General features: G+C 54.6%; 2 protein-coding genes across 5 annotated transcripts; one reads left to right on the forward strand and one right to left on the reverse strand.

Annotated features, from left to right (window-relative positions):
- The first annotated feature begins 1,176 nt into the window (after positions 1-1,176).
- ATXN1L (ataxin 1 like) lies at positions 1,177-6,354 on the forward strand. The gene is made up of 2 exons (XM_082229316.1): positions 1,177-1,318; positions 1,426-6,354. The coding sequence occupies exon 2, from the start codon at positions 1,508-1,510 to the stop codon at positions 3,491-3,493; it is 1,986 nt and encodes a 661-aa protein (XP_082085442.1). The 5' UTR covers positions 1,177-1,318; positions 1,426-1,507; the 3' UTR covers positions 3,494-6,354.
- On the reverse strand, positions 6,221-11,312 carry ZNF821 (zinc finger protein 821). Of its 4 annotated transcripts, none has more exons than XM_082229361.1 (7): positions 11,060-11,312; positions 10,886-10,949; positions 9,698-9,859; positions 9,428-9,570; positions 8,797-8,901; positions 8,297-8,463; positions 6,221-7,988 (listed from the first exon to the last, which is right to left on the reverse strand). In XM_082229361.1, the coding sequence occupies exons 2-7, from the start codon at positions 10,923-10,925 to the stop codon at positions 7,316-7,318; spliced, it is 1,290 nt and encodes a 429-aa protein (XP_082085487.1). In that variant the 5' UTR covers positions 10,926-10,949; positions 11,060-11,312; the 3' UTR covers positions 6,221-7,315. The 4 variants fall into 4 exon arrangements, with proteins under 4 accessions (XP_082085487.1, XP_082085484.1, XP_082085485.1 ...); XM_082229358.1 differs by having other exon boundaries at positions 9,428-9,563; positions 9,694-9,859; positions 11,060-11,189; XM_082229359.1 differs by lacking the exon at positions 11,060-11,312 and adding an exon at positions 9,965-10,089.
- Positions 11,313-11,475: the final 163 nt, after the last annotated feature.

The raw sequence follows: 11,475 nt of genomic DNA on the forward strand, positions 1-11,475 counted from the left end.
ATTCCATTAGGGCATCTGGCTAATCGCTGGGAAACAGATGGGGATACTGTAGGAAGCTGTCTTAAATTGAGTCAGTCTCTTGGTCCACCTAGCTCAGTATTGCTTACACTGGTGGTCAACAGTTTTTCACAGTTTTAGGCAGGATTCCTCACTCTGGCCTACCTGAAAGTGCCTGCCAGGAGTTTAAGTCTGGTCCTGTCTGCAAGCAAAAGCACATGCAGCCCTTCCCTTCCCTCCTCTACTTAGTTTGATCTAACGGACAAGCAGAGCTTTTCCTAGGATCTCGCCAGACAGCGGCTTTTTTTTAGTTGCAAATCGATGGGCGACAGAAGCCCCACTGAGAGCATTCCTCTCTTTCTCACAGACACAAAGGAAAAATAATTAAACAACTCAACATCGAGTGACAGCTCTATCCCATCCCATCTACCTAGCACCAGCAAGCTGTTCCTGTCCTGGCCAGTATAAGGCCAAGGCCACTTTTATGCTTGAAGGTTGGAAAGTGCTTCGAGAATTGTTGCCCTTGTAAAAGGAACTCGTGCCGTGCAGAGGCTGTGACTGAAGCGGCCTGGCTCTTTGCGGTTTTGGAAACACTTACTGGCTGCCTACCCACACAGAGACCGGTTCCTTGCCAGGATAGCGTGAGGCTCCTATTAAAGGTCTCTCCTCTCTGCTTCCCCTTCCTTGATGTGCTTAGCGTGAATTTGACTGCGGCCATAATTTACGCATCTTCTCGGTTTAAGGCCTAGAATAGCCAGCCGAGAAGCAACGCTAGCTTACTCGTTCCTTTCCAATCCCAGTTTGATACCAGCAAGCCCCGTGGGGGCGCTTCGGTTTTCCTGCCGCAAAGGCACGAGGCTGGCGGCTTCATCATCTTAATAAAGACGCACACCACACAGTGGAGAGACCGCTTCAAGTGCACAAGCATCGCTTATTATTTCTCAAGCCAGACCTCAGCAGTCCTTACGACAACCCTACAGGTAGGCCAGTTATGGCTCGACTGAGTAGAGCTCGGGGGGATGCCGGGGCGCGACGTCACGTGCAGAGGGGAAGGGCAGGTGCGTTTGTCGCTATAGCGATGCCGCCGCCGCCGCTTCCTCGGCTGTCGTTATGGCAACCGCAGGCGGCGATCACGTCATCGCTGTGCGCTGTGCGCGCGCCGTCCTAACGTCATGAGCCTCGGCAGTTCCGGCGCGCCGTGCAAGGCGGCGGCAGCGGCGGCGGCGGAGAAGAAAGAGGGCGGGGTCAGGCCCGGGGTGGCTGCGGAGTCGGCGGGCAGAGGGATGGCACTCAGCCGTGGAGGCGGCGGCGGTGGCGGCGGGTGAGCGACAGGAGTGTCCGGGGCTCCCTTCCCCCCGCCGGGCGGAAGCCGCCCGCCTGCCCCCCCCCACCCGGCTGACCCCTGTGCTCTTCTCTGTTTCTTTGCAGGTGATCCCGCCCGGAGACCCCCTTGAGGAGGAGGAGGCGACAGCAGCAGCAGCCCACCTTGCAGCTTCCCGAAGCGAGCGCCATGAGAGCGGCTCAGGAGCGGGGCCAGGAATTCCTCCCCCCCAAGAAGCGCGACCTGCCGGTGGCTGCCAACAACGAAGAGCCAGGGCGGGTGGCTGAGTCGGGTCTGGTGGGTGGCGGCGGCGGCGAGACCTCTGTGGAATGGTCCCGGGGCTCAGCAACAGGCAGGCAGAGCCAGGCACCTTCACGTTACTCGGAGGCTGGTGGCAGCTCCGACACAGTGACCAGTCTTACCGTGGACCAGTACGGCTTATTGTACAAAGTGGCGATGCCCCCGGCCACCTTCTCACCCGTGGTGAATGTTAGCCCGCTGCCTCCAGCCTTCAGTATGACCTCGCAGCTGATCCCGCACCCTGGTATCCCCTACTCACCTATCCATTACACTCAACTTCCTCCTGCTCCCTTGCAGTTTGTGGGATCACACTACTCTGTACCCTATGCCGCCGCTGTGCCTCCTGGCTTCCTGCCCAGCCACCTTCTGTCCTCTTCAGCCAGCCTTGCTGCCTCTCATATCCCACACTTTGTGCCCTATGCACCTCTCCTGGCTGAAGACTCTGCTCCTTCTCCACAGGCAGCCCACAGCTTTGGCAAGACCAGTGCCTCAGTTTTGCCTTCAGGCTCTCTGCAGCCCCATGTTGGAGGTCAGCCACTGGATGTTACACAGGGCCGAATTCCAGTCTATTATCAGATGTCCCGTCTGCCAGCAGGCTATTCATCATTTGAAGCTTCTGTTGCTGGCCCAAACACTGAACAGTCTCTGCAGGAGAATCAGCTAGATCCTAAAGTCACAGCAAATGGGGTGCAAAGGTCTGCCGTGGGGGCGAAGGAAAGTGAGGCTGAAGGGCAGTGGCCAAGGACAACAGTAGAGTGTAGCACTGAAGGTACCTTCTTGACAAGCAGTCAGATTTTGAGAACAGAGATCTCTGTGCCATCTCAGCGGAGCACCCCAGATACAGACCTGGAGGTGCAGAGGGTGGTTGGAGTGCTTGCTTCCCAGGACTACCCTGTTTGTTCTGCTCAGCAGAAGGATGGCTTGAGCCCTCTAAACCTTTCCCATCGTAATCCCCCTGAGCAGAAGGCAGAGTCAATGAGGAACCCAGTGGAACTTGTGGTGGCTGCTACTGCTGAGAAAAGCCACTTTCGGAGACTGTCGGCAAAGTCCCCTGAGGAGCAGCTCCGCCATCGGCAAATACTGAAAGGCATTACAATGGCCAATGGTCGGCCAGTCTCAGGGTCCCTCCTTCCTGGGGCTCAGGATGGCCTGGGAGGTGCAAGTCCTGAGGGAACAGCCCATGAGGGACTACCTGACACGGAATGTGCCCATTCCCAGAGCCACTTACCCTCCCACTTCATGAAAGGAGCCATCATCCAGCTGGCCACAGGAGAGCTAAAGAGGGTGGAGGACCTGCAGACCCAGGACTTTGTGCGCAGTGCAGAGGTGAGTGGTGGCCTCAAGATTGACTCCAGCACTGTGGTGGACATCCAAGAGAGTCCCTGGCAGGGTTTCGTCACACTGCATTTTGTGGTGGGGGAGCAGCAGAGCAAAGTGAGCATCGATGTGCCCCCTGAGCACCCTTTCTTTGTGTATGGACAGGGCTGGTCCTCATGCAGTCCAGAGAGGACAAATCGGCTCTTCTCACTCTCCTGCCACAGGCTGCAGGTGGGAGATGTTTGCATCTCCATCAGTTTACAGAGTCTGAATGGGAGGCTTGTGCCCCAGGCAAGCCCCCAGAGTGCTACCCGAGAGAGACCTGGGCGGGGTGGGGAGAGTCTCCAGGAGCTGCAGAAAAACCCATTGGAGAAGGGTGGGGTGGCAGTGGGCTCCCCCCAGGAGTCCACCCACCATGATCCTGTTTCTCTGCATGGTTGGGCAGGCCCCAGCTTCCAAAGGTCTGGGGAGGAGCCCCGGCCACCACTCCTCCGCCCTTCATTCATTCCCCAGGAGGTCAAGTTGTCCATCGAGGGCCGTTCAAATGCAGGGAAGTGAAGCCCCAGTGGTGGGCGAACTTGTGTGCCACGCTTAACTGGGTTCCTTCCAGTTTGGCCACTGCTCAGATGCTCGGCCCTTCCCCCAGTTGTGTGCCTAGAATCATTCCACTGACAGAGGCTCCTTCTCTCCACCCCCTGTAGGGGAGGTCTGAGCCTGGGTAGGGTAGATTGGGGTCAGCCAAGGGGAGACTCTGAAGGAAGCAGTGACTGCGCTGCTTCTGTGAGGAGAGGAGCAAGGGCTCAACATCCCCCACCACCTCACTCAAGCACTTTATTGGACACTTGCTCACGCATAGCAGGAGGGTGCTTTTACCAGGGCAAGGAACAGTGAGGGAGTTTGCCAGGTTTCTTCTGTTTGGGTCCCAAGTTAAGGATTTTTGTCTGGGCCTCCCAGCAGCCCCTCTCCAGGCACCGAGTCAAAGGAGCCTGGATTTCTCCTCAGGGAGGTAGTATTTGTATGCAATTTCCTCACATGTGTTAGATTGAAAGGAAATGGTTAATAGTCTGTTAAATTGCAAACCTGGCAATGTGTTGCCTCACAGCTCTGCAGCCAGGTAGAACTCGAATCCCATAGGTGGGAATGGTGTAGGTGTACGTGTGAGAGGATGTTCTAGCTCTGGCTTCTTCAGCTATCTCCATCCTGCTCTTAAGCCCCCACCTCCATCTTCTAGAAAGGCTGCATCCACTTCTGTTGCAGATGCCTTAGATGTTCACAGCTAAGCCAGCTCTGAATGGCCTGGGCTGACTAAGGCTTGTCACAGTTGTGGATGCCTCGAGTTACAGCCAGCTCCTTTGAAAAGTGCAAGGCAGTTTGTATATAAGAGCATGCTAGTGCACATACAGACACTCCTGCTTCTCCTTGGGGTGATTAAAGCATTTCCTATTGAGAGTATGGAGAGGGGACATTCTGGCCACTGTAACCAGCTTGAATGGCCCCCACTACATGTGTAAGATTTCTTTGGATATTAGAAAAATGTATTCAGGTTCTTCTGATAAAGATAAAAATTGCTCTTCTGTGTGCACTGGTGACTCAGACAGAATGAAAGAAGATAAAACGTGCAAGTGGTTAACAGTTTTTGAGCCGAGAAAGCTGTAGAACTGCTTGGGTTCAAGAAGCTGGCTGAGTACCTTCTCCTGCACTGGTGCCCACAACTCGGCAGGGGTGAGCTCTAGGGCTCTGAATCATAGCTGTGACTCTGCATCAGTGCCATCCAAGTCCCACTCCAGAATAGCAGCCAGGAAGCTCCTCCCACTGCTCCAAATGGGCAGCCTTGGCTTGTTTCCCTTGGATGTTTTGTCTACAGTTGTTGCTTTTAGGCCATTGCCTACAGGCATTCCTGGCTCACAACGGGAACTGCTTTCCTGTCTGACCAGCCACCTCATCCACTCCAAGCCCTCTCTATATGAAAGGTAGAAGACTTTGCTGTTCTCCTCTGGAAGGCCCGGCACTTTGCACTATTCCGAGCCAGGTTTCCCCGCAAACCACCCTCTGCCTTCCTTACTTGCTCTTGGGCTCCCCTGGATTGTGTGCTTACTAGACCAAGGCTCATTTCCATGTAAATGCTGGCCTAGGTTTCTCCTTTGTCCTTCAGCTCCCCTGCCACCAGGGAGGAGATGTCTGCTTCATGCCATTAGGGCAGAGTGCCCTTCTACTCCCAGGGCTTCATGGGAGCTGGATCACTTGCACAGCATCACAGCAGAAGAGCCTGAATGGCCACCTCTTTCATTGGCACCAACTCTGGCCCTCCGTGGCTATTGAGGGTCAGTTCCCCTGAGTTCATCTGGACCGCCCAACACTACTGCCACCCTGGTCCAGTGCTGTTTCAGGATAGCTTGCTGCACAGCCCTTAGGGCCCAGGACCGAGTTAGGAATAGAGCTGCAAAATATGGAAGTGTCTTTGGGCACTACTCCATCTGGGGCCGCTGGAGGGTTGGGAGAACCAGCTTCCTAGAGCAATAAGCTATTTCTCTCTTGTGACACTACAGCACGACCCCTTTCCAAGCCCTAGTAAATATTTGGGAAGGGCTCCCTAATATGCAATACTGTGGGAGTGGCAGCTGCACAGCTGTGTCCATTTGGCCATTCCATGGGGTAGGATGGGGGCTGCTAAAAGAGACACGTTTCAGTGTGGGGTGCCAAACTAGGGGGTGATGAACTGGGGTCCTGCTTTTCAGAAGGGCACCAACCAGATACCCTTTCCAGCTAAAACGTTTCCCATCCCTTCTTGCCAGCTGTTTCTGTAGCCCTTGCCTGCAAGAGCAAACATCCGCTTATATTAAGTCCCACCTCTGCCCAGAAACACTGAGTGATGGCCTGACCCAGTGGCTTGTTGCAGAGAAAGTTCCTTTGCTATATCTCAAGATGCACCGAGGAAGAAAGCAAACAGAGTCAGCCTGCCACCCTTCAATCCTTTGCATAGCACCTTAGTTGGGGTGGGTCACCTTCCTGTATGCAGCTGGCAAGGGGCAAGTGTGTAGCAGCCCTGCAACCAACACCAGTCATCTTCACTCCGAAACCCACTGCATCGTATCTCTAAAGCCTTAGGACTAGCCGAGTGCCCAGCCCCTTTTCTCCTACCTGATCTTTAATGAAGCATTACCAATCTAAGGAGGATAATCTATTTTGTTGTGCTTTTTTTGTACCTGTTTTAAATAAATCAATTTGTACTGTATATTTGTATTTTGGGTGAGATCCTTTTTCCTGTTTTACCATTTAAAGTCTCTGTACACACAGATTGTATTTTTATTGTTAATGCTCTTATGAATACTGCATTTAACTTGTTGACTTATGTAAACAGTATATATACATATATCTATATCTATATATATATCTATATAATTATAAGCCAATAGCTTTTCCTTTGATGTGTCTGTGTCTTACTTGTCTCCTGGAGAAAATTTTGGCAGAAATACCAAAGCTCATAAAGGAAACTTCCTTACATTCATACAATGGTCACTAAAGCCCCAATTAGCAATCTTCACACTAGCACAATTAGCTCTGTTCTGTTGTGTAAAAAATTTAACAGGCTGCACATAGGTTTTATGATTTAAGATTAATAGAACAGAACAGACCTGGCTAACAAGACAGAGATAACTTCTCCTCGCTTGTGCAGCCAAGTCTCTCCCTTTTACCTAGTTTGGAAGTTGGGCAAGAGACGACACAGGCTGCTGACCAAGAAAAGAAATATACCCCTCAGCAGGGTCTTCCTCTAGCCTTTGTTTAGAAGTCTGCCTTTCACTGGTGCTCCTTCCACCACCATCTCTCTATGCACAAAGGCAAGAAGAACATCAGCAGCACTCAAATCTAGGAGCTTTCTCCCTCCCCAACATATATCCCCCCAGAATGTCAAATTCTTCCACAAACCTCCCATTTGGTGCTGCTGTACCTAAGTCTAGCAGCCACTATGATTAGGCCTAATACACCCCTGTGGGTAACTTGTGAGGCTCCAAGCCGTATTATACACCTCCCTCTTCAGGACTCCACCTTCTTTGCTAGTCCCCACTTAAGAGCTCCAGCGTGATGTAGTAAGGGGCAGGCCACAGAACTGCAAAGTTCCAGCTGGATCTTGCCCAGCAAAGAAGCAAGCTGGGCAAGGCAGAAGCAGCAGCTGCCTCTCAAGCTGCTGCAGTGAATTGGCCAAGCCCAAGAGGCACAGACTGAGGACATGTACAATTAATTTATTTCTGATCACAGCCAGTGCGCCCGCCCCTTCCTCCCTCCCTGCCCCTCTCAGACCGTTGTCACACTCCAGTTCCATGCTTCACTGGCGGAGCAAGTGGGGCCTCAGCAGATAAGAGCAGGTCCTCCTTTTTACCCTCCTCAGTGCAGGGCACTGGGACTCGGCTCCTCAAAGGCCATTTTACCAAGCAGCTGCCCCTCAAGCTCTAGCCCACCCACTGGCAGTGGGAAGAAGTTCATCTCGGCTGCCAATGCAGCCATGGCCGAGGGGTCCTGGCCAAACTGTGCCCGCAGCATCATGTCCATTTTCTCCAGCCGCCGCTTTAGCCTCTTGGCTTCACGCTCCCGGATGAGCCGAGCCTGCCGCTTCTCAGGGGTCTCGTTGGCCCGCTTGAGGCGCATCGCTTCACGGTCCCGCTGCAGGCGGCGCGCACGCTGCTCGTCCGTCTCCTGCATGCGCTGCAGCCGCTTGGCCTCTCGATCCCTCATGCGCCTCACCTCCCGCTCCTCCGGCGTCTCGTTGTCTCGACGGCTCTTCTTAGCTGTGCGCTCTCGCTCCAGGCGCTGCAGCCGCACCTCCAGGGGCTCGTTCTGCCTTCGCAAGGCCCACTTGCGAACCCCTGGAGCTTGAGCTTCCAGAAGCTTGCGGTAGGCCACGCAGCTGTTGCACACCAGGAGGATGCCAGCAGGATACACTGTGGGGCTGACAGCAGCAGCAGCAGCAGCACCACCTGCTTTTTCCTCAGCACCAGAAGAAGCCTCAGGGAGGGGAATGGGCAGGGCATCTCCACACAGCACCTCTGACACCTTCTCACTGTGAAAGTCAAAGAGTAGAAATGACGGGTGGTCGGCACAGATCTTAAGAAGCCATTGTGTAGGCTTGCAAGCTACTGCCTTAGCTGTAACCCTCCCCCTCCCTCTGGCCATGCTTACAAGCCACCCCACCCACATGAATGCTGGCCTGCAGAATGCTTCTGGCTGGGGTCACCTATTCCAGCTGCCTCCAGAAATTGCCAGGTATAACCTCCATTGCTTCCATTTAACAGGGCCCCTCCAGGACTTCCAAAATGCGGCCTGGGCCACGTTGTCCCAGTCCCACCGTCAGAGATGCCCACTTCTCACCTGTTGAAAGTAGCATGGCTGGTGAAGCGAGCCCCACACACCGCACAGTTGGACAGTTGGTCCTCGGAGTGGATGAGGAGGTGCCTGCCCAAGGAGCCCGGGGAGCTGAGTGCTCGGCCACAGACGGGACACAGGTAGCTCTTGGCACTGACCACAGCTGCCGTATGCTGCAAACGAGGCCGGGCTGTGAGGCAAGGGCTCCGCCGCCCTGTCCCCCTCTCAGCTGTCCCTATGAGGGCTGGCAGCCAAGGCCAAGCCACGGAAGAGCTCCCTCTTCTGTTAGGGAAAGAAGGAGAGAGACCCGCAAGGCCTTCCCTGGGATGTGGTGCAAACCCACCAGGGGGGATGATTCAAATTGCATCCAATGCCAACAGCCCCTGCCCCCATCCCCACCCTTTCCCAGTCCAGGATTACTAATTTCAGCCTGGAAGGAAAGGGGGAGCCAGGGCAGGGATGGTTTAGCCTTGCGTGATGGTCTCATCAAAGCCCCCTCTAAGTACCTGATAGACGTGAGTGACAAGCTGCTCCCTGCTTCCACACTCTAGCTGGCAGAGGGGACAACGGGAGAGTCCCATCAGGGTATCTGGGCTGGCATTTAAACCCATCTGCAAGCAAGGAAAAGCAGGCTAAGGAAAGAGCAGAGGACAAGACCCATACCTGGTATTCTGCCACATGCATACACATACCCCTCCCCCCAATTGATGCTGCACCAGACCCTTTAAGACCATGTTGACGGATTCTCTACAATGTAAGATTAGCCCTGCGCAATCAGATTGAGGGTCTACCTAGTTGTGTATTGTCTTTCTAACACACAGCAGCCAACCAAATGCCTCTTCTGGGAAGCCCAGAATGAGATAACAACAGCTCTATCACTCCCCTTGCCCCCATTACTATTAGGGAACTCTAATGCCAAAAAGTCCAGACCCAATCACTTGAGCCTGCTGTAGTAATCACTTAGACACATCAATGGACCAGGCGCAGGAATCCCAGAGTGGGCTATACAGTCCTCTTTCTCCATGCTAGGGCCATCCAAGAGTCTGCTATTGCTATTCTCCCTTCCACCGAGTAACCACAGCAGTGTTGCACTTTTGCTTTAGTATGTGTTGACTACGGCCAGTGTGATGCACTTGCCTCATGGCCTCGAGCGACCTGCTTGCTGCAGCCCAGCTGCTCTGTAAGTTCCAGTTCCTTTTTCACTGTCGCTGATGCTCCATCCTCCTCAGAAGCATGGGAGGAGACCTCATCTTGTGTTGTCTCATCCCCCTCACTATCACCTAGAATACAGAACAGCTTTAGGCCTCTGCCACAGACCAGCTGACAGGATTCCAAAGCAGCATGCAGGTGTTTGGTCTCTCCCAGGTGTCCCAGAGCTGCCCTTGTGTACAAGATGGGGAAACTCACTGTTGCTGCTGCTGCTGCTACTGCTGCTGTTGGAGTCTTTTTCTTGTGGTGGAGGTGGCAGCTGCTGCATGAGTGGTGACTGGGCTCCAAGCAGCCCAGGGAAGTCTCTTCGCATCATGGCCTGACGTGTGTGCTCTTCTAACCCAGCAAAGACTTGCTCCCCTGGAAGTACAATGGGGGAGGAAGAAGCCGCATTAGCCCATTGCCCTTCCCAAGCCCAGTCATTCCTTGCCCCCTCCTCAGATGCCCAGTGATGGTCTCCCCTACCTGAAGATGGCCCAGAATGGGACTAATGCCTGGGCTCCATTCCCCAAAACAGCTTTCCCCAAACCCTTCCTGCAAAGCAACGGTGGCCTGACCAATCCGTCCCTTCGCATCCTTTCCAACATGACCTGGAAATACAAATGTCTTCAGCAGCATTAAGCACACAGGGAGGGCTCTTGCCTGCCCTGGCTCCGCCCTAGAATTTGCATGTGCTCTCCCACCCCCAGGGCCCATATTTTGGAAGAGCTTGTCCTGCCATACAGGTTCTCCTCCAGGGGTAAAGCTGTTACATGTGTGTAAAAGATGCTTTAGTATAGGCAATAGCAAACCTACTAATCTACTTTTGCAAGCCAAATTTGTGGTGGGAGACTTCTGTGGATTTTGTAGTCCAGGTTTAGTTATCTGCTTTAGTTCCTCCTTGATATGTTTTCTCTTAAGTTGTGCAAAGTGGGCAGTGCTTGCCTAAAATTGCCAGACTCTTTCCTGGGCCTTTGCTATTTCCATTCTGATCCTAAAGCTATCATGGTGCCTGGAAGTCCCCTGTTCCTCATTGTGCAAGGGAGACTAGCCTTCCATTCCCAACTAGTGCTGAAAAGCTGTTCATTTGCAGAAGAAACATCAGTGGGTAAGGTGGCCCAATGAGAGACAGAATGCCACTAGAATGGCGGAGAGGGGTTCTGAGCCCCCAGAGTACCTAAGGAGCCCTTAGGCTCTAAGAGGTGGTACGTGGACATGTCTCAGCTCAGCCAACAAATCCTCGATGCTGGGCAGGGAGTCCCCGCCAGGGCTATGGGAGAAGAATGCAGCAAATAGTGGAGGGGAGGGCTGTCCCCCCCCCATCATTTTGCGGATGGATGCCTCGCTTGAGCGGGGGAAGGGGGTGAAGGTGGAAGTGACAACAGCCCCCCTCCCCTTATTACTCACAGTGGACTTTATTGGGGGTGGTCTGTTTCCGACGGGACATGGTCCCCCCCCCGGGGGGGCGCACCTGCGGAAAGAAGAGCCCTGTCACCATGCGGGGGATGACCAGGGTAGGCGAGCGGGGGGCGTTTAGAGATCAGCCCCCACCCCGCGCTGGAGCAAATCCTCGGCCCTTACCTGACTCCGTCGCCCGGCCTGGACTTGCCCAGCAGCGCTGCAGGAGGACAAAGGGCCGCCCGGGCTGGCAGACAGACAGACAGAGGAAGATGGCGGCACGGCGGGAGCGCCCGGCTCGTGCACGGCGGGACCGACGGACAGACAGGCGGACGGGGGCGCGCTGCGCTGGAGCCCTCCCCTCCCCTCCGAGCGGAGCGCGCCTCCTGCCTGGCAGCAGGGGCGCCGATCCCGAGGCCGGCGCAGGCGCTCAGCCGGGAGGGGGTCCCGCAGCCATCAGGCCGGCGCCTCCGGGGGCTTCACGCACCCAGACCAGCCAGCAGGGCCAGAGTTGTGTCCTTCGGCGCTCTCCACGGGCCCAGCGACCGAGGAGGAGGAGGAGGAGGAGGAGCAGGAGCAACTGCTGCTGCTGCAACCCG

This window comes from Podarcis vaucheri (genome assembly GCF_965113315.1).
Source record: "Podarcis vaucheri genome assembly, chromosome: 7".
Classification (NCBI taxonomy): Eukaryota; Metazoa; Chordata; class Lepidosauria; order Squamata; family Lacertidae; genus Podarcis; species Podarcis vaucheri.

What these genes read in the sequence shown, in the direction of transcription:
- ATXN1L (XM_082229316.1), top strand. Translation starts at nt 1,508, where the DNA reads ATGAGAGCGGCTCAGGAGCGGGGCCAGGAATTCCTCCCCCCCAAGAAG.
- ZNF821 (XM_082229361.1), bottom strand. Translation starts at nt 10,925, where the DNA reads ATGTCCCGTCGGAAACAGACCACCCCCAATAAAGTCCACT. An exon ending in TAGCAGCAGCAGCAGCAACA is followed by an intron (nt 9,571 to 9,697) that starts GTGAGTTTCCCC and finishes TCTGTATTCTAG; the next exon opens with GTGATAGTGAGGGGGATGAG. An exon ending in AGCCATGCTACTTTCAACAG is followed by an intron (nt 7,989 to 8,296) that starts GTGAGAAGTGGG and finishes TGACTTTCACAG; the next exon opens with TGAGAAGGTGTCAGAGGTGC.